The 22,253-nt window shown below is 42.5% G+C and overlaps 2 protein-coding genes across 8 annotated transcripts in view; both read right to left on the bottom strand.

Annotated features, from left to right (window-relative positions):
- Positions 1–46: 46 nt before the first annotated feature.
- On the bottom strand, positions 47–14,753 carry LOC132450741 (ceramide synthase 2-like). The gene is made up of 11 exons (XM_060042827.1): positions 14,390–14,753; positions 9,877–10,059; positions 8,283–8,400; positions 7,872–7,990; positions 6,324–6,381; positions 5,777–5,827; positions 5,501–5,593; positions 4,381–4,509; positions 3,365–3,471; positions 2,901–3,054; positions 47–2,035 (listed from the first exon to the last, which is right to left on the bottom strand). Exons 2-11 carry the CDS (start codon positions 10,056–10,058, stop codon positions 1,889–1,891), a joined length of 1,158 nt encoding a protein of 385 aa, XP_059898810.1. The 5' UTR covers position 10,059; positions 14,390–14,753; the 3' UTR covers positions 47–1,888.
- Positions 14,754–15,963: 1,210 nt separating this feature from the next.
- Positions 15,964–22,253, bottom strand: part of celf3a (cugbp, Elav-like family member 3a) — a 10,100-nt gene continuing 3,810 nt past the window's right edge. Inside the window, exons 4-11 of one of the 7 annotated variants that reach the window (XR_009523905.1) lie at positions 21,944–22,088; positions 21,190–21,339; positions 20,790–20,849; positions 19,839–19,997; positions 19,098–19,241; positions 18,439–18,571; positions 17,816–17,910; positions 15,964–16,386 (exon numbers count right to left, since the gene is read on the bottom strand). Coding sequence is in view for 5 of the 7 variants with exons in the window: in XM_060042831.1 (XP_059898814.1) it covers positions 18,444–18,571; positions 19,098–19,241; positions 19,839–19,997; positions 20,790–20,849; positions 21,190–21,339; positions 21,944–22,088 (786 nt within the window). In the remaining 2 variants the exon portion in view is untranslated. Of the gene's footprint in view, positions 16,387–17,815; positions 17,911–18,425; positions 18,572–19,097; positions 19,242–19,838; positions 19,998–20,789; positions 20,850–21,189; positions 21,340–21,943; positions 22,089–22,253 lie in introns of all 7 variants that reach the window. The other 6 variants (XR_009523904.1, XM_060042834.1, XM_060042832.1 and 3 more) reach the window with 6 other exon arrangements.

Raw genomic sequence — 22,253 nt, forward strand, 5'->3', positions numbered from 1 at the left:
TCTGACCTTTGATAACGTACAAAAGAATGAACCAAGGACACAAATGTTATCTACAATATTGTTTATCTTATAAGTCGGCAACATGGCAAAATACAAAATAAAAACACTATTGCAGAAGATAAAGTTTTGAGAGGGAGCCACATTTAACACACATTGGGTCATTGCAGGTATTGGCAAAAAATAATATTACAATTGGGCCATGGCATTACAGTGCAAAGTGTGTGTGACAAGTTAGGATATAAGATTTTGTAATAGAAAACATTTCAAAGATTGACGATTTCGATTAGAGTAATCTCTATACAATCTCAATTTATTTTTAACACATAAAGCTTTAAACCAAGCTAAAGGCACTTGCAAATGACTACGGACATGTACAAAATAGTTTGCTTACATTTTAGTTGAAGATTTAAGATTTAAGCCTGTCTTTTAAACAGAATTGCAGCAAGAGGAATAATATTTTGTGATGTTAACATTGAACAAAATAAATATGAAAACAAAAACTGTAAACTTAAATCAAAATCCAGCCCAGTCTAAACACAGAGTGGATCTGGTTTGAGTTTGAATCACATGGTGTTATTGAACATGCTATTTGTATACTATGTGAAATTTGATCCAAAAAAAGGAAACCCGTAAAGTGCTTCTTTGGATGGAAAGGCAAATTAACACTGATTAAAGAAAATAAAAAAACACAGCTGGACATTTGAAGAAAGAATAACTGATTATTGATTCCGAAGAACAGTTAATTCTCAATTGTTTAGTTGACTGGATTTGAAGCAAGTTACAACATACAACAGTAATAAAATCATACAACTAAGGCAACAATAAACAAAAAATAAAAGGATTTAAAAGGCTTTCAAGCTGTTGACATTGCGCTTCCCCAAAAAGACAAGGATCCACACGTCGATTCCAACACAGGTTGCTAAGCTAACGTTGCGGGCTCACACTTTGCTCACCTTTCGAAACAATTAAAAATATTTTCATCAGTTAACATGGCTCTAAATTAATTAACTTATACAGTATACCTGCTCAGGTTTTGGTAGTTCCACCCCCTTACCCAGCTACACATATTTATGGTCCACAGACAGTACCTCATCTTTTTATGGCTGTGGTAGTGCTCACTACATGGCACTGGACTAGACATGCCACGTGGTCGAGTTGAGTGAAAACATCACACTCTTATTTCATTCTTCTTAGTCTCATTCATACTCATTTTCGTTACGCTGAAGAAAACGGACTCAAACGGACGAGAAAGGCAGCAGAAATGTTTTAAGGACCGTGAAACTGCTAAGGAGCCCCCCTCGCCCCCCAGTGAACTGTTTCCAGTTACCGGAAACAGAACGCTACCAGTGGGGGGGGGGGGGGGGGGGGGCAAACCCTAGGGTGGACTTGACGACGTCCTCCGTTGAAAACTTTAAGGACACCCTCGAAAAAGGAGAGTTTTGATAACATAAAACACTATGTTACAACGATAAAGAAACCAATTCTTTTGACAGTCAATTTTTTTTTTTGCCGCTGCTAACTTTCCACCGCAGACAGTTTGTGTCCTTGTTTTACTTGACTGTGATCTAAAGAGTAGTTCCAATGTACTACATGGCTTTTTTAAACAAAACAAAAAAAAGGAGCATTTGGAATTCAGAAGGTTACTCACTAGTATCATTGATATCACAAAGAGTGTATGCGGAAGCTTTTTGGGGGTTTAAGTTTGTGTGTGTGTGTGTTTGTGTGTGAGTGTGTGTGTAGGGTAGGGAGGGGGGGAAATGCATGCCTGACCTTTGCACACAAACCATTTCTCCCGATCTTTGGCCTTCAAATTGCAGGCTTGATGTTAAGGCGCCATTTTATTTTCATTCCGACATGTCCTTTTCCTTGGCTCCTGCCCTCGGCCCAGTCACTCCATCTTGCCGTGATTGTTGTTCAGTGGCGTGTGGCCGTTTTGTGCGTGGCCGTTCTTGGATACCTCCTTCCTGCTGTGCTCCGCGTCCTCGTCTTCAGTCTCGCTCTCTTCGTGGTCGCTCCTCTCATCCGCCACGATATGCTGTGATTGGACAAGGAGGGTTTAGAAGCGTGGGGTAAGGATTGGCCATGTTAACAATACGTGCAGGCTGGCCACCTTCTGCGTGTACGTGGATCACCAATGGGCACAGTGTTGGAGACCGCACATTACTAACACTTGCCGTTTTGAAAAACGATTGAAAAACAAGGTGCTGTCGGTAGGCATTTTTGAGCAATCAGGTTATAACGCTAGATTAGTATACTACTAATCTAGTAGTTATGGAGTGGATTGATTTTCTGATGTTAAATTCCCAAATCATGCTCGCTTAATTAATTGCACACACACACACACACACACACACACACACACTTATATATATATATATATAAAGTAATTTAAACTCTGCTTTAAACTAATTTGATGATAAACCCTTTTTTGATAGTAAACCATTCAAAATGAAAGATCAGAGTAGTGTTCGATATCAACAAGAACTGGACCTGTTACATAGCCCAGATAGTCCATAGTTCATCTCAGTTTAACCGGAGCTATCGCCAACACTCACAAAAGCAAACACAAGCATTAACCTTAGCAAGCAAACTGAAAATCTATATATAGAACCAAGGGTTAGCAAACTCCATTTGGTAAATACAATGGATAAATAAAAGCTGTATTGCAATTTCGAAACATGATGCGCTCATCTTGTAAAGGGCTAGAGAAAGACAGCCCTAGAAAGTACACATTGCTCCTCTAATTATAATAAGGTGTGGCTCCATGTACAAAACGAATACACCATGCAATGTACATATTTATTAAGGGCTTGCATACCGCGGTCCCATGGCACCATGGGTGCCTTAACAAAAACTACTCAGAGGGAAGGAAAACTAGTAAAAAGGGCAGAATTTCTCACATTTCCCGGCAGGAACTTGACGACCATACGCAGGATGAGGATGGCCCAGAAGACGTGCAGACACTGTAGCACGATCAGCAGGCCGTTGAAGAAGTAGAAGCCGGGGAAGGCGGGGTAGAGGGTCAGGGGGTACACCCACGTTGTGTGTATGATCCTGGTGAGGGGCAAGGGGGGGGGGGGGGGGGGGGGGGGGGGGCGACGACACAGAACAGAGGGGCCCAGTCAAAACCAACCTACATGGTCCAGTCAAAAAGCCCATTGACACGACAAGACAAAAGGGCCTGTGAAGCAACGCCTGATTATTGGCAGCCCTTAGATAATGTTACTGTTCTTTCTCTTCCTCTTTGTTTTTCGAATAGGATGTGGGCGGCTCACAGCAGGCATCCGAGCGACGGCAATAATCATTACACAAAGAAAAGGCAAAACATGATTCAGATCAAGTGTGAACAAGGTGCTCTCCCTACCAGAAGGGGAGGATGACAAGACGGGTCACGATGAATACTGCAGCAAACATGGTGAAGAAGAAGTTGCAGGTTCTTCTCCATCCAGCGTAGTTGAAGATCTTGGCAGACTTGAATAAAAAGAGTGGAAGAAGAAAAGCAGGAGGAGGGTCACTTTTGGGTGGTTGCCCTCTACAGGTCATTCCTCTGAGATCTGTAGCATTGTAAATAACACTAATTTTACACTTTAATCCCCATTAAGACTCTGCAGTCTCTGCATAACATGGATGGAATAGTGCCTTGGCATAACTTTCAATTTTCAACAAACATTTATGGACCAGATGGTAAATGGTAAATGAATTGCATTTATATAGCAATTTTCTAACCTGTGGCCACCCAAAGCGCTTTACAATATCGTTAATAACATTAACCCATTTATGAACACATTCACACGCCGACAGCGGTATCAACCATGCAAGGCAACAGCCAGCTCGTCGGGAGCAGTTATGGTGAGGTGTTTTGCTCAGGGGCACCTCGACACTCGCTAGCAGGGGATCTCACTAGCAACCTTCTTGTTACCAGCCAACCCGCTCTACCTCCTGAGCCACATGCCGCCCCAGATCAATTGTAAAAGTATGCATGGACGAAGGTTATAAAACTGTGGTCCATAGTGCTACCTTCTGCTGTTACTGCCATTGAGTCAACTTCAAAGTTGTAAACTAATTTCAATCAGATGTTAGCAACTTCAGAAGGCAAGTCAAACAAATAATTTCACAATCATTATCATTGCATTCTTATCTGTATGACCTTGTTCTGCTAATTTATTAGCAAGGGTTCATTATATATAGAGTTCCCTTTATCTATACAAATTGATCACTAATGTTTATATATATATATATATATATATATATATATATATATATATATAAAAGGCTAGAAGAGAACAAGCCTTGGCCAGGAAGCTAGTGTTGGCGCACACACACACACACACACACACACACACACACACACACACACACACACACACACACACACAATACCTCCATGAGGGAGTCGGATGTGTCGTGCACCAGCATGATCAGCGTCCCAGCTCGGATGTAGTTCACCAGCCAGGAGAAGCTGATGAGGAGGATGGTGGCCACATGGTGAACTATCTGCTCTTTGAAATCCTGAGGAGAAGCACACAGCAAGACACGCCGTCAGCAAGACACATACACACAAGAAGACTTTGAATCTATAAAAAAAAAGCAAAAAAAAAGCAGTGTTTAAATAAATATTTTTTGTGTCACTTGTTGATCTATAGAGTTGAGGTTGGTATTAACATTCGCCTTCAATAAGATGAACGCCTAGCAGGAAGTACCAAAGTAAAAGCGCAGCCTTTTTCTCTACCACGTTGGAAACAAGATCCCGGTAAGAAGGGTAAACAACAAAAACACAAAAGGAGCCGGAAACAATGCCTCGAAAAAATGCTAATGATACCCCATCGGTGAAAAGCGAGCCTTTCACAACTCCACAGGCTTTTCACTGTAGCCCTCCAGAGCCAACCCCACCCACGGGGCAGCAGGACCAGAACCTTTTATATGCTTTTGTTAAATCGTGTTACAAAAGCACCGGGCAGGCGGCTCAAGCCACTGCCTCCTGGTTCCCCTTCAGAAGCCCGCCTCCTTTTACAAGTGTGCTCAGCAAGTTGGGCAGAAGTTACAAGTTAACCAACTACGCTAGCTTCTGCGCCCGCCAACTCTAATCCTAAAACCCACCAAGGCAAGGCCAGGGGGGCCTCGTCTGAAAGGAAAGCGAATGGTTAACTAGATAATAAGCCCACGGTCATGGGGCGCGGCGGAGTCTCCTCAGCCGTGGCCCCGAGAACGTTATTGATATCCGGGACGAGGAGACGAAACGGTGGCAGAGCTGCGCCATTAACTTTTATGACGGCTACATGGCTGATGGCTCGCTCGCTCAGTTCATTGGAGGCCTTGTTTTGAGAAAAATACTTAATTACATCCCAACCGCAAGTACACAAATGCCCAAGCACTTATTTCACAGAACGGATGCCTAAAATCGGTGGGGATTTATCCTAATGGAAGTGGGTTTTTGTTCTTGTTGTTGTTGTAGCTTGTGAAATTGGGCCGATCATGTGGAGAGGGGTTGTTCTTCACTTACTTTGCGCTTGACGTCTGTTGCAACGCTTAAAACCAATGAGACGTAGAAGCCCAGCTCCAACATGTAATACCAGTACTGGGAGGGGAGCAGCGGCTGCACAGAGGAGAATGATGCGTTACTTCTCATTACGACACCAGTAAACTTTAGTCAATAAGAAGGCATCACTGCCCTCCCATGACTATTTTAAATTAAAAGTTGAAATGTATTTTTTTTTTTGCATACTTTGGATGTACAAGTGAAAAGGGAGGGGGTATGTTATCAAGAAAGCTGTCATACCATTTTAGGGAAGCCGGTCCACATCTCCTTCATATCCCAAAACCATGGTTTCTGTGAGAGAAATTAGGGGAGAGATTGGTAATGGTCTGATCTTACAATCAAATGCCTTATAAGAGAACCCTCATCTCCACATGAGCTGAACACAATACAAAACAATCTATTTTCTTGCTCACGGTGTGCCATGCTCTAAGTGGATTCAAATTAAAAGCAGTGGACTTTCTCATTCTTTTTTAACTCCATTACCCATAAGCTTTATTGGTTCTTGCCCCAAAGTGACTATTCTTTTATCAATGTTGGTGAATACATTTGTTTAGATGGGGTGTGAAGAAATATAGCTTTTCCAAGATGCACTCAGTAATTTTATATGATTTCTGCTCATTGAGAATCAATCTTCCAGTCACAAGAATGCATTTCTCCATCAAATATGGAGAACATTAAGAATCTAAACTAAACCTTTATCCATTAAAGGAGGGGCTTTAAATTCATTTAACGCCTGTTTGTAAAATGATAACACAAATGTAGAGGCTCAAAACATGGCAATACTCACATCAATAAGAGCCCACAGGCCAGCAAAGAAAGCAATAAGGTAAAATGTAAATCTCCAACTGTAAAAGAATGAACAGCAACCTCAGAAAAAAAGGACAAAGCAAAAGCAACGCTCACAACAGAACAAGGTGGCTTGTGGGAAGTAAAGGAGAAAGCATGGTTGTGAAGGAAATATCATTCCGACACAAACAGTACCTCATCAGTGGGCACTTAACAACGGTTGGCTTAAATTCAATTTACCCAAGATATATGTACATATATGTATGTTTTCTTTGCCTGGGTAACGGGTTCAGACGAGTTGTTCAATTCCACACCAGTTTTGTGCATCCAGAAGGAGAGTCCCCTTGGTTAGCAAATACTTTCTGTTTGCTGCTTCCATTGACTTTAACTCGGCAGTTACTAATGGCGATACAAAACTTTCGGAGATCTTCCCACTGGCCAAACTCCCGTGGGAACGGCTGATAAGAGACCGGGCCGCTTCCATTTTCCTAACCGGATAATGATACTATCCCCCCATTCTCTTCCATATTGAAACAAACTGGCTATAGGGAATCGCTCTGCAACACAGAAATATTTTTATAAACGTTGACAATAGATGTCCTGAGCAACGTAACATTATTTGAATCCGTATTATCTAATATGTTATCAATATTTTTAACACGGGACAAGAAAGATGTGTTGGTACGACCGTGTTGGCAAGCACACACAACTTCTGCATGTCACCATCCAAATAACACATATCAATACCTAAAGACTCAAGATTTGTTCTGCAAAGCATTTTTTTTTTCGGTCTCCCCCTGGTTTAAGTAACAATACCTTGGAGATTGTCCTCAGTCTCTAGCGGATGTTTTAGAGGCTGACTTAAGTAAGTAAGTCTACAGTGGCCTAGCTCCGGTTCATGAGAGGGGAATGCACTAAATTACCTTCCAAAGATTTCCTACTTTGGGAAAAGTGTAGTAAACAAACTATATAATTGTTGTTGTGTTGTTACTGGCACTCTAGAAGCAACTATTTTGAGTACATTGGAAATCTTTGGAAAGTAATCAAAAGAGTAGGCTACTGTCTGTAACTCTGCAACCCAGCGTACTCGAACCTCGTACCTCTGGACGCACAATGATGATTTTGGAATTCAACAACTCGTCTGAATCTTGGTAAGACAATTACTGATACCTCTGTGTAGCCTTTTTAATAAAAATAAAACATTTTGTTACTTAAAACACTCCAAATAGCCATGTATATTAGGTGTTAATTTGCTCGGCTACAATATCCAATTAGATAATTAGTTAACAATTAAATGTGCCTATATTAAAAGCAATATGCATCACATTTTTTTTCAAAATAATCCAAAAGAAATACAATGATATCTGATGAAAATGCATAAAAGAAAGAACCTCAAAACCAAAATCTTTCCATCGTTGCCGTTACAGCGGTCGTTAAACTTAAAAGCATAACTAACAGACTAAACTGCTAAGATGAAAGTCGATGGATAGTGCACAGCACACATCGTTTATCCTGCAAAGTGAAGCAGTGATGGGTTTTCCTCTTTTACCTGGCCTCCTGGAACTTCTTGACCTTACTGGGCCGGTCTTGGTTCCTCCTCCGCCGAAACCACCGCTGGACCTGACGCACAGAGTACCCCGACGTCTTGCTCAAACTCTCTATGCAGCTCTGGTGGCCAAAAGAGACAGAGACGCAGACCAATGACACCGGGGAAACCCTCCATCACATGGGCTCCATCACGGAGAGACAGAAGGACAACAGATACAGGCTAGGTCCCGGTGAGTGAGAGGGTTTGTGTTTCGCCGACCACTAAACCAAAAGTAGGTTGTGATAAAAAAAAAAAAACACAACAACACCAGTGCCGAAATCCCTCCCCCTGAGTGTGATTCAACAAGACTTCCTGCCACCATTAACCCCACCACGCCCTCCACATCCACCACCGTCCCCCTCCCCCACCTACCGGTTCGGGGTGCTTTGATGTGCGACAGAAGTACGCCTCCAGGGCTGGATTGGGCGTGGCGCTGACTCTGTGTTTGTCCTTCACGCCGAGCAGGCCGGCCATGGGGGTGCCCACCGTCCTGGGAAGCAGAGGAGCGGTCAATAGGCGGCGACGTGCTGCCCATAAGGGTTGGATTCATTATTTACTTTAATGGAAGGAAACACCCGGTTTTACTCGTCAGACAAAAGCCACATGGCAAACACTGAGCGAGTTCAACAAATGACTGAATACAAAGAAACTAACACACTGGCAACAAACACGTGTGTGTGTGTGTGTGTGTGGGGGGGGGGGGGGGGGGGGGGATTTGCCTAAGTGCAACTGTGGCCCAAACAGTTAACCTCTGCCTGGGGGTTCCTTGCTTATTATTTACAGTGTTGTAGGGTTACAAAGTATAAATACCCCGTTACAGCTCTTAAAGGTACGGAAGTCTATTTCGAGCCGACCCCTCCCTTCAGGCCTCCCCCAAAACACATCACTAGCTTGCTAGCCTAAGCAATTAGTGAGGTGAAGTTTGGATATTGTTTCAAACTCGGCTCTATGAATCTGGTTCATTCAAATGAAACAATCCTTGAGTCGAATCGTTCATTTACGCATATCAATAATGCACGTCACGTAACCTCACACATTGTACACACGTTTAAACACCACATAGAAAACATCACACATACCAGATCGCACAAGAGATTGGTTATTTTTTACAGAATCACTCATGAATCACATATCACTATGAGCAATAGGTCTTCCTAGCCTTGTGAAAGTAGGTGCATTTGGAATATCAGCATTTATGTAAAAGCCACTAATCAGTGGATCACACTGCCTGATGATCTGTGGGGCTGCATCTCTGTCAGCTCTTTCAAAACCAATGGAAGAAGTCTGATAAAAACTGCTCTGCTGTCACTGGCCTTGAACTTTATCTTATGGTCTTTATGACTTGCTTTTAGCTGACAAGCATACATTTGCGATTTACACATGGGTGAAGCTTGGCATTGTGTGTCTCGGGTGTTTAAAAAGCATAAAGATATGCTTTTTGGTATAGCTCTGTATTACGTCTTTACTCTGCGTTGTTTGTTATTATGCTTTCTTCGTTTGGTCCTGCCAAGGGACTACAGATGTGAATTAGTTTAAAGCATAATCTGATACAGAACAACAAATGCTGACCTATTTTTTGGACTTAAGTGATCCCTTTTAAATAAAATAAAATACATCAGAAAAAGGACAATTCCAATTCCAACAAAAAATATGTTCAATAAATACCCTTCCATGGTTTTAAATGTTTTGATTATCTGTACTTCACTTATGGAAAATCACAACCGCATGTCTGTAAGCATATACATACAAATAAACATATATATGGGTCAATATTAACCTTTAGTTTTATACTGTGACTACATTATAACACAGATAAATACTCTTGATTCTTCAGGTCATTTTATTTGAGCTGCTTTATGACCTTTAGTCAAGTGATTTCTTACCCCACATTGACGTTCTAGTACTGTAAACACCAGACTATTTGTTTGCCGTGTGTGTGTGTGTGTTTGCGGTGTTCTGAACCTACCTTTCAAAGACCTGCCGGATCAGCAGGAAGCAGAGGGCCACGGGTAGGATGAACCACAGGTCCCCCATCTTGGGGTACACCTTGCCGTCATGGTCCTGCAGGTCGGCCCAGCCCAGCCCAGGGGGGAACCAAATCCAGTCCTGCCATATTAGCTCTCTCAGCCGCGACAACGTGGACAACATCCTGGAACCCAGAGAGAGGAGTCCTTTCAATAAAACATTGAACCCGCTTATGCTTGTCCCAAAAGACACCCCACACATAAAGATATGACACACACACACACACACACACACACACACACACACACACACACACACACACACACACACACACACACACACACACACACAGTGTCAGAAGAGCCTTAAGTAAAGCTCTTTATTGCAATGACTCTCCGAAGCAATCATTTCACCAACTGGAAAGGAAAATTTCCCTCCAGAAGCAGTGAAAAAAAGCTTGAAAAAGATATCGTACATGGGTGTCGGTTGGGAAGACGAAGCATTAAAGCCGATTCAAAATGTTAAATGGGCCAAACAGGCATTCAACAAAAGTCCACAATCCAGGCTTGCCATCAATAGCCATCAGCCTAGGCATTGAGTTGTTAGTATAAGGCAGCAGTCCATATGCAGGGTTAGCAGACAGCAGTTTTAAAAGGGACATGTGGAATGTTCAATAAGCCAATAGGCAGACGCGGGAAGACGTGGGACCTCCACGCAAAATAATTAATCACTGTCTCACTACCACGTATGTGTGAGCCTAGTGAGATCTAACTTGGGGCTCCCAAAACCATCTCTTATATCAAGTCAACCACCTCCGTTTTCGAGGGGTGACCCTTTCTACCGTAACACGCTGTGGAGCAAACACTACATAGCGATGCTTTGTTTGGTCTTGTCCTTCCATTTAGAATGGTAACTGTTCCGTCTGTTTGATTTGCGACTGGGGTGTATGTTTAACCCCAACCAGGTGTGTTTCGATAGCCCAGTGTGTTTAAATAACGGCCGATGTTTACGACCATGGCCATGTCCTCAGGTCAGACTCAAAAAAAAAAACAATGATAATGAATTAAATAAAAATATTACATTTAAGATAACATTTTCTACTTCTAGCTTCCGAAACAATATTTTATGAATCAATATTTTTCTTGGCTGCCGACTATGCTTCCCGGATCTGGTCATTTACAATCAGCAAGCTCCTAATAATAACAACCCCTTATGGATGATTAATACCGATTCATAGATGATGAACAGGTGCTGCATCATTGACGAAACAATCCATAGATGAATCCACCATGAATGTTCACTGTAGTCAAACTCTAATCCCATCCTGCACCTCTCTTTTATCATGACAGCCACTCCTTTGGTACTAGTCCTAGCCTTGTCCCTCCAATGAGCTGGACCATATCCCAATGTGGTCCGGCGCTCATTCTGATCGGAGTGCTTAGGGTGGGTGGAAAACCATCTGGGCAGGCTGGATCATTAAATGCACGCCCCATGCCGACATGGAGTGGGCATGGGCCAATACCTGTTGGCGTTACGGTCCAGGCTAAAACACACTGAAATCCAGGCTGTCTGAAAGGGCATCACAGTAACGTGATGCCTGCATACTAGTAGTGCTCGCCTCCACTGCGGTCTACGGACCAATGCACGTGTGGTGCGGGCCTGACTCCTACGTGCCTATGTTAAACAGAGAGTACAACATAAGGCCTCCCTCCCCAACCCTGTCTCCTCCTACTGATACATTTACCAGGAAGTAATGTAGCGGAAAAGTCAAATTTGATTAACCGATTCGGCTACAGAGTAAGTGTCATGTAGGGACGTCAGACCTATGTCCCGAACGGGGTGTATCCGATAACAAAAGAGGCTTTGAGATGACAGACAGTGTAACCGAAGACCGAGTTTGAGTTCCAATAAGAACAGAATTATTTGAATGGAAGGAAAACGGGTTATGCAACAGGATGTGTTTTGGAGGTGGAAAATGTTTAGTTTATATTAGGTTTATTTATCTATGACTATTGAACAAAATGTTAATTCGTATTAGAATGATGGCATGCGGAGTACAACCAATGTATTGATCGGCATTCAAACACCTTCAGGTATAGTACACACATGGCAACGGCAAGATGGCCTTAAACTAACCAGCAAGAACAGCTGAGGAGAAAGGCTCCAGGAATGACGTCACCCCATCAGTCTGTCACCACTGGCAGTCCCTCAATGGAACTTCACCCTTCAAGTCACATGCTTTGTTATCCAGGCAGTCCAGTGGGTTGATTATGTCATGGTTTAAAGTATAATACTCATGTTACTGATTGGAAGGCCGATTATCGGGGCTCCAACCCTTTAGACAATGAAAGATGTCTTCCTTAATTATACCCTTGTAGAACTTGGATTGATCACGTGGAAGGATAAGTCATTGTTTTAACTCGGGAGGGTGACTTGGTAAATACATTAATGAACATGGAAATAACTTATTTTATCTAGCTTGAGAGAATTATTTTTTTATCTGGCATGACAAAGGGGTCATCACCTCCAGTGGACTGTCTGCCACGTCTTGATCTGGTAATCGGTTAATAAAGATTGTTTGTGTGGACTTTGACCAGCTGCAATCTTGTTATGAAGAAACAGTTACAAGCCTGGTACAAAGTGAACCCGGCTGGCACTGTTAATTTGATCGATATTTTTCAAGCGATACTTTTCAACCCTCCAACACTGGGCAGCTATCTATTGTCTCTGCTCCATCGCTCACATTGTAAATAGACTGTGTATGGAGCGTTGAATGCAGCTGTGCTTACAACCCGTGATCTAGATTCACTACAATAAGGAGATGAAGGAAATACCAGAGAAAAATTAAGTGATGAAATGAAACGGCAGTTTCACAGTAAAAGTGACATTAACAAATAGCAAATACATTACACATTAACAAATAGGCCTACTTATGATGCAAAAACAGAAGTGTTTTTTTATGATTGGTAACTATAAAGCTCAAAGTACCCTTACAGTGCGTGGTGGAGTAGTCTTGATGGGAAATTAGCACCAGTACATTTTTTATGTCAAAAGAACAGTTGGCCGGAACAGGTTCAAGCAGGGGAAATCTCAGGAGCTCAACTTGAGGTCCTTCCCCTTTTTTCAAGGGAACAGTTAGTGTCCAGATAATAAGAAATATGTAGACAACATCACATTAAGGTCTTATTTCTTAAATACACGTTTTCTATTTTCAAAATAAATGAACAAATGTCTGTTCCCCTGATCATGTCAGTGGTGAAGAATGTAACTAAACACACCAAAAAAAGTGAAATTGTTTGCAAGGTTATATTAAGCAACCAAAGAGTGAAAGTAGTATCATAGGTCAAATCCAGTCGTAAAGCGGTTGGATAATGAATGCGTGTTGGAATGGGGCCAAATTGTAACTTATTGAAAATGATACAGGAGGGGCCAATTTAGTACTCCCAATGCTTTGTATATTTATTAGTTCTGACTATGAAAAATAAGCGGCGTCCATGGCTTAATGCATTTAAAGAATTGACAAACGAGTTCAAAAACGAAACACTATTTCACCAATTATGGTAAAAGAAAACATAGGGCTATCATTAATGCATACACCATTTACAGGACGCCTTTAGCCTCAGCGTACCGTGAGGCAGGGTGCTACGTACAAAGCTACACGTCTATCGGGCGTCATCACCACGATGCCTCTTGCAGATCTTGCAACAGACCAGCTTGGTGTTGTAAGACGGGATTTGAGCGGTACCGCAAATGTCATGCTTTTATAAAAGTGTTGTAATTTCGTGACTGGCCAAAGATTTGATCCCAAACAGAGCATTACGCCATCTACGCAGCCGTATTCAGGGAGTCGCTCGGTGCGCAGGCATGGCGCAAGTGGGGAGGCTCCCGGACGTTACAGTTAGCGGAATTTAGAGGATATTCTTCAACCAACAAGTTGGTTTAACGTTTACACACAGAAACCACAGCAGCCAGTCAAGCGTCGCCAGGCCATTGGACGAGACCCTTGAGCTTTGATTGACCACATCCAAATAAACAACTTTGCAAACATTTCCGGGCCCGTAGAAACTTTTGCTTGTACACAATTTTGTAACGTAAGGGCCATTTTACTTTTTTTTCCCTTCCCTTGCAGAGGATCATTAATGTTGTGCTTCAGATCGGCCGCTGTGGTTTGGTGATCATTCCTCTGTTCTCACACTGGTCGCCTTATCGCGGTGCTCCTAAACAAACACGTTTAGAGATTACTCCAACCAAAGGCCTACAGGCAGCCCAAAGTTAACTTGAGCTCTAACAAGAGATATCTAGAAACTCCTGTTTGTCGACCGACCACCAGGAACACACCGCGAACGGCTGGATCAAGGTTCAATTGTAACGTCCCCGATCCATGATCATTGGTTAACAATAACATCCTTAACAAACATCCTTAAAAAAAAACAATATCAAATCACTGCTTTTACAATCATTAAAAGTGTGTAACGTTTAGGTGCACCATATAACGGTGCAGTCTGCGCACCTACCTGGCTACTCGCGGTTTGTAGTGGTATTATTGTGCGTGTTGATGGAAGATATTTCCCACTCCTCTCGGTCGGTCCCCTCGGTAGATGTTACGCGGATCGCGCCATTAGTTCTGCCCACCTCCAAAAAGCTGCCAATCGCTCTGCTCCACCTTTCTATCCGCTGCTTTACTCCATTCCCGGAGAAATTAGCATCTGTAAGACTTTCTCCAAAAAAAAAACGGTGTAGTCGTCATTCACACTGGCCTCCCGTACGAATTGTAGGTTTACGTTGTACTTATACTTCTTCCCTCGGAGAAACTTTGGTGGATCGGACCGCTGTGGTGATAGGGTTTAGCCGGTGTGCTGCTCGTTAGAGCGGTAGTGAGGAGGAGCAGGAGCAGGAGGGGGCGGAGCCCGGGCTATTTAAAGTGACGTCGACGCTCCGAGGCCTAGGGCTAGCAAAACGGAGGCAAAGCGTGTTTCAACGCATCTGGCCTGTCTCAATCTTGTTGCGGTGGGTGGGAAAATACGCAACATTTCACCTAGGAGTAGAGGTTTTGGTCATTGTTTCTGCATAGCAGTATTGCACTTTTATCTGGAATGGTTGGCGATATATGCTTAGGCAGGCACGTTTCTCACACTATAGTAACCTCACAGAAGGTGTATTGGACTACACGTTCATTATAGCAGATGGCTGATAGCAGACACCCTCTTGAAGTATTTGATCTTCATGAGCCAGAATAACCAAAATGGCCTGCTTGAAGCATTGCTTCTAAGAAAGCAAGTGGTTGACTAGGTGCAAATGCATTAGACCGAATGTATGAGGTATATTGTATTATTATAATATCCACCTGTTGCGGACGGTGCCTTTATAGGATTAAAATGCAAAACATGCATGTAGGCCTAACCCACCCACCTACCCACCACAAGATGTAATTCTATTTATAAGCGAGGAATCCAGTTCCCATTACAGTAATGACACACACAAGCTTATGCACTCAATTATTTTTTTCTAAATTGTACTTTATTTTCTTTAAAGACATATGTTTTAAAACAGCAATTGTAGAGAATAAATAAAGAAACAATGTGTTTTTTTAAACTTCCATAAGTACATTTATGTAATTTTGAAATTCTACAATAACTGTCCGTTGACCTTAAGACCACAGGATTCGGAATCTCCAATTTTCTCAAATCATATAAAATTGCCATGTCTCCCCCTGATCAAATTGATTAACAAATAAATTAAACATAAAAATCAAGATAGAAAAAACCCAGACCCTCCCAACCCAGACAAAAATGAGTGGCAGTAGAGATTCTTAACTTACAAGGTAATTTGCCCTTAAACACCTTTTTGAAACTTAGGTATATACAGCGAGAGGAAATTAATCTCTTTTACAATGTAATCCCTTGTCTTTTTCTTTAATTTACTTTTAAATAATAAAACTAACTCTACATAACAATTGTACCAATGGTAATCAGAATACAGAATAATTTAATTATCTTTTTTTTCTTTTCTTTTTTTGCTCATTAGTCCAATGAGACCTCCTCTTCCTCCCCCTCCTCCTCCTTCGCCTCTCCCACCAATCAGACGCCTCGCTAACGCCACACACCACAGATTACACTATACAGTAGAACCCTGTTCAGTAGAATAACACCATTGATATGTTTTTTTTTCTTAACATGTAGATTTTTGTCAATAGACGTATGTACATCATCTAAATGGATCCAGCTGTGAGCATGTGGTGAAAATCTCTGGAACGGCTGGACACAACAGGGGGGTGGGGGTGGGGGGGGGGCGGGGGGAAAGGGAAACACGGAGAGCCTAAAACTGTAGCTGCTGTGATGCTCATATTTTAGTTGTACAGGATTGATGGGTATAATGGTTTCCATGGTGAAGTTTCGCTCCTGTGTGCTGCTATGCGCTTTGGTCTAACAACCAAAAATAAAAAACGTCAAGAGGAAAACAAGGCCGGTTTTTTTTTCCCCTCTCTTTTTCTCAATTGAGCTCCTGCATTGTCCTGGAAAGAGAGAGGGAGAGAAGGATATGAGAAAGGGGGATGTTTGAATACGTCACAACGTGAATGAAACACCTGCACACACACACACACACACACACACACACACACACACACACACACACACACACAAGCGCACGTACACACACAGACACACAGTGACTGTGGTTAGCCTCTAGGAAGGGGAGCAATGTCGGTAACGTACTTGACTCCCACTGACCCCTCAGAGAAGACAGGATGACCACCTGAGTGTCCATGCAGCCCACGCTGCCAGCCCTTACTGCTGCAGTCGACAGAGAGTGTGTGCCCCACTGCACATCCTTACAAGAAAGACCTACTCATCTTTATTGATAGGCAGGCAAATCAATTCAGGACATGCATAGTAGGAATTCTGGTAAGGTAGAGTGAGTGGTTTAAAAGGCCATTCAGGGAATTGCTATTACTTATTTACTTCATTAGTATTGTGTGAAGTATTGTGTATTGTGCTCTTTTAATGATCTAAAGATTATTTCTCCAAACACAGTTGATGGAGGTGGGTGTGTATGTTCACAGTACTTATACTTGTACTCAGTTACCCAGAATTCCTACAGAGGAGGGCAGTTCCGTAGCCAGCACGTCACAATAACCTTAAAGTTATTTTTAACCCAAAATCTTATAGAAAATGGGAAGTATCTTGCTTTATACACACACACACACACACACACACACACACACACACACACACACCTACACACGCACACACACACACACACACAAATGTTTCTTTGGAGATGCGATCATGACTGACAACACTCACACACACAAACAATAAACCCTGTACGACTCTCTTTTGGCACTCACAGAGACACATGTACACACGCACGTACACACATCACAGTGTTACGCTATCTTGTCAACCGCTTAAAGGGGTACACGTTTACTACAGTGTCAAATTCACAGAGAAAATAAACAAAAACAAGGTTCAGGCACAAAGTCACGTGGAGTTGAGTACAACCAAACGAAAACCCCACATTGTAGCGAAACTACCACACCAACCAACTAAACACGGGGATATATGTAAGAATGATAATCATGACAAAACAAAGAGAGACTAATCAAAAACCAAAGGGTGGAGGCAGAATAATCCATATTTGATGGACTAGTACATCCCAATGGGTAATTTGTTAGAGTTGCAAAGCAACATTAATTGGACTACAGAAAAGCATGTCATGATAATCAATTGCTTACAAATTCGGAGGCAAAGTGACAGTTATTGATCGTAGTTTGCAAGGATAAAACCAGGGCAAAATAATAATTATAATAAGAGGAAACTCACAACGCACCAAACACAGTTCATGGTCGCCATGGTGAATCACGGCCCAAAATAAAATTGCTAATGGCAACCATCACAGGCAATATCGCCACAGCAACCAACACAGGCCAATTAACTTACAACGCAGTGAGAAGGAAGGGGGAGGTTTTAGAGGTTGCTAGGCAACCGTAGCCATAGCGACGCAGTCTCCACGATATATGTATGGACAGGACAGTCTTGAGAGTGATGGTTTTTTTTCAGGAAAATGACATGACGAAAACAATAAATGAAAAGTAAAAAAAAAAAAAATTAATGACGAACAGGATTTTTAAAATCCTATCATATACCAAACTCTATGATAAACATTTATTTATTTGAGTTATACTTTACTAATCCATCTCTTTGTTGTTTGCTTAAAACCCCCCCACCCCACATGTTAACAAAGTATCCTCTCTGATCCTGATATAACGTTTATAACATTCCACCCTCACACACATTCATCTGAGGGTAGAGAAATATTTAGCTCCAGCTACAAGACAGACAATCATGGCAATATGTGGCATTGAATCCAGTTCAACCATTTATCGACACCTCTCCCCATCTACCTCTCTCTCTCTCTCTCTCTCTCTCTCTCTCTCTCTCTCTGTCTCTCTCTCTCTCTCTCTCTCTCTCTCTCTCTCTCTCTCTCTCTCTCTCTCTCTCTCTCTCTCTCTCTCTCTCTCTCTCTCTCGTTTGTGTTTATCTCTCTCACCCAGTCCACTGACCCCATTCAGTAAGGTCTGTTGGCATCCTTAGGCCTCTTCAGCTGCACCTTGAGTCGCTTCATGCCGATCTGGAAGCCATTCATGGCTTGGATGGCCGTCTGGGCACTCGAGGGGTTGTCAAAGCTCACAAAACCTGGAGAGGAAGCAGAGGGGAGGAAGGAGAAGAGACAAACTTGTTTTATTAAGAATAATAATAATTATAATAATTATGAGTAATATTTCTATGAATATTACGATAGAAAGATAGTAGAAGCAGATGAAGTAGTTGTGTTGGTAAATGGCAGGGAATCTTCCAGGAAAAGACAATGAAGATCCCAAAAGACAGCAAGAAATATTTTATAATTTACTTTATTGTTTAATTAATTTTTTTTGGGGGGGGGATCTTTCTGGATCCACATTGCTGAAATGCAGGACGTTGACGCTTGTCATAACAGCAGATCCGATGAGCACACTGGGCGAGGCTTAATCTGTAAAACCACCTGAAGCATGTGAACCCCCTACGCCGGGAGGCATCTCACCTCCGTACGATGTTCACAACGGATAGGACTTACTAGAGAAGAACCTTTCCAAGAGCTAACACCATCTTTACTGTCGACGTCAGATCCGTACGTCAGTCTCTTAACCACCCCCCCGACCCAACCCCTCTGGCCGGGACTCACCAAAGCATTTGCTCTGGTTGGTGGCGCGGTCGACGAAGACCTTGGCGGAGATGACGTTTCCGAAGGGCAGGAACATCTGAAGCATCTCAGAGTCTGTGAACTCCTGGGGCAGGTGGTAGATGAAGATGTTGCAGCCCTCTGGACCTGCAGATGGGGCAGGGTAGGGGGGGGGGGGAAGAGAGAGAGAGAGAGAGAGAGAGAGAGAGAGAGAGAGAGAGAGAGAGAGAGAGAGAGAGAGAGAGAGAGAGAGAGAGAGAGAGAGAGAGAGGGTTGGGAGCACAGTAGGTGAACATGTGGGTTAGAGGTGAGACAACTACTGTGTTCGGATGAGGTTAATGATGAAAGCACATGTTGAATGGAAAATGCAGAAGTGATGCACAGAGTTGATCCGAGGGGCGGGGGGGGGGGAAGCATTGTTTCATAAACAGTTGAATAAAATATGGATAATAATGTCTTTAGCATTTGTAACAGTAGCAGTATTTTCAGGATTGTTTAAACATATATATATAAACTTCAAAGCATTGACACATTTACATAGCAGGTACACAATGACATGGGCAAGGGTTAGCAGTGCGACTTGTGTTGTTAGTCATATTTTCCATCCACACACGATACTCAAATACAAATGACTCTAAATAGATTATTTGGTCAGAGGAAGCAATCACATCACACAACGATATGAAATAACACGAAACACGGAATGGTTTAAAGAAAAAATTAAAAACGAATTAATTAACTAACTTATTTGTGTATATATTGTATTCGCATTAAAACCTTCTCTCTGCTGTAGCTGCTGGGGGGGCTGCGGCTGCTGGGCCATAAGGGTGTGCTGGTGGGGGAAGGGCTGGCCCACCAGGCCGTACGCAGCCGGGTAGGTGGCTGGCGCAGAGACGGAGTAAACAACAAACACCAATTTCAACACGTGTTAACTACGAGACATAAAGGTTTGGAAAATCGAAAATTGCAATTGTTTGAATGGAAATTCATTTAAATGTATACTTATATATGTATATATTTACATATACATATACATGCATAAAACATACATTATATTAAATATATATGCGACACATTTTTACTAACGACATAGTTGATACTATCCTCATATGCCACCTAGTGGGCAAAGACGTTATTTTCAGCGGTGGGTTCGACTTGCCCAACGACGTGTTTGTAACATACGTGCAAGTTGCACAACATTCTTCTGGTGTAATCGGTTATTTAAACTATGTGTATTGTTATGTGAAATGCAAGCAGTGCTTACCACAGCATTAACAGTGGTGAACAATAGATTATTCCACAAAACACGCCACCACAGTTGTCTACAAATAATACATCTGAGGAGTAAGGGATTTATTGAAGTTCCCACTTGCTTACTGGATGAGACGACAATCAAAACAATGTCCTGGGTGTCCTGGTGTCACTGTCAGCATTTAAGCCTCATTACCGGAGTGTACCTTTGTAAACAAGACCTGTAGGCCTATGTACCTCATTACCTGAGTGTAGCTTTGTGAATATGACCTGTACACCAATATATCTAATTACCTGAGTGTACCTTTTTAAAATATGACCTGTGGGCCTATGTACCTCATTACCTGAGTGAACCTTTGTAAATATGAGCTGTGGGCCTATATGTATCTCATTACCTGAGTGTACCTTTGTAAATATGACCTATACATCAATATATCCCATTACCTGTGTAGTGTTGCATGCCAGTGTAGGCTTGCTGCAATTGGTCCAGGACAGGACTCTGAGCTGTGAGAACGTGTGACAAACACATCATCACCAACTGTGTGTGAAACAACGCACTGAGCCCCATGCCAGACAGGTTATCTGGGCCACATTAGTATGCTCTGCATCACATTGAGCTTAAACCAATGCTTTCATTGTCTAATTTGTTTTTGCTGTCGTGCACTGACAAACAGCCCGTGAACCTGTGGATGTAACGGTAACAAAATGTAGATTTATGTTGAATAGGAGAATACATTTTTTGTTAACGATGAACTGGTAAACATTATTTGCATCATGTGATATTGTTGTTATATCGTCGTTATATTGTCGTTGTTATCTTTCTACGTATGGGTTGTGGCTCTACCTTGATATGCGTGGATCCCATTGGTGTACAGGGCTTCAGACGCTGACTGCCCATTGGGCGGGGCGGCGACAGAGGCGTAGTTGTTGAGTGTGATTGGTGGAGGCAGAGCTGGGACGGGTGTGCCGGCCATAGAGGGAGGGGTGTTGGTACCTGCAAGACGAGCACAGGGAAGATTATGTAAAAAAAAAAACATGAACAACAAATAATGTAATAATGGTGCAGCAACCCTATGGAGGCCGAATGGAAACAAATGTTTGCAATTAAATGTTGCCTTGTTGACAGCTGGAGGTGATACATAAGCACAGGCCTCTTGTTAATGGCTTTCAGCAGTTAAAAGGTTGCCTTTTTAATCCGTGCACTGCGTTATAGCATTGGATAAGGATAAGCTGCTCTTTTTTTTCCACAAATAAAACAACCTTTTTTTATTTATGTTTTGTTCCTGTCAGACTCAGAACCGGGCTGGAACCTACAAACTATATAAATAAATGTATATATATATATATATATATATATATATATATATATATATATATATATATATATATATATATATATATATTTAAACAGACACCATCACGATAAAAGAACATAGTAACAGCAAACCACAGAAGTCCATTGGTCGGTGGGGTTGTTTTGCCTCTGAGCCTGAATTCCAGCTCCTCACTCTTTCCCCCGATTGCCTCAGCCACTGACGAGGATGACGGTTAGGCCACTCCCCTTTCCTCTCTGCTGTGGGGGAAGTGGGGGGGGTTACCTGAGGAGGGGGCAATGGAGCTGATAGGCGTAGCAATGATGCTGCTGGGGTTGAGGGCTGCCAACTGCTGCATCTGCACGGCCGCAACCGTGGCAACCGGAGACAGGTAGGCAGACTGGGCGACGAGTGCCTGTTGCTGGACCAACTACAACCACAGAAGAAGAAGAAGAACAACAACAACCACGGAGACAATTAATGACAAAGAAGTGAGGCGGGAAGGAAGAAAGGAAGGAGGAAGGATGATGGGGTGAAGGGATTCTAAAGGGGGGGGGGGATAGAGGTGCATTACGGGAAGAAAAGAGACCGTTTT

Source organism: Gadus macrocephalus, chromosome 22 (assembly GCF_031168955.1).
Source record: "Gadus macrocephalus chromosome 22, ASM3116895v1".
Classification (NCBI taxonomy): domain Eukaryota; kingdom Metazoa; phylum Chordata; class Actinopteri; order Gadiformes; family Gadidae; genus Gadus; species Gadus macrocephalus.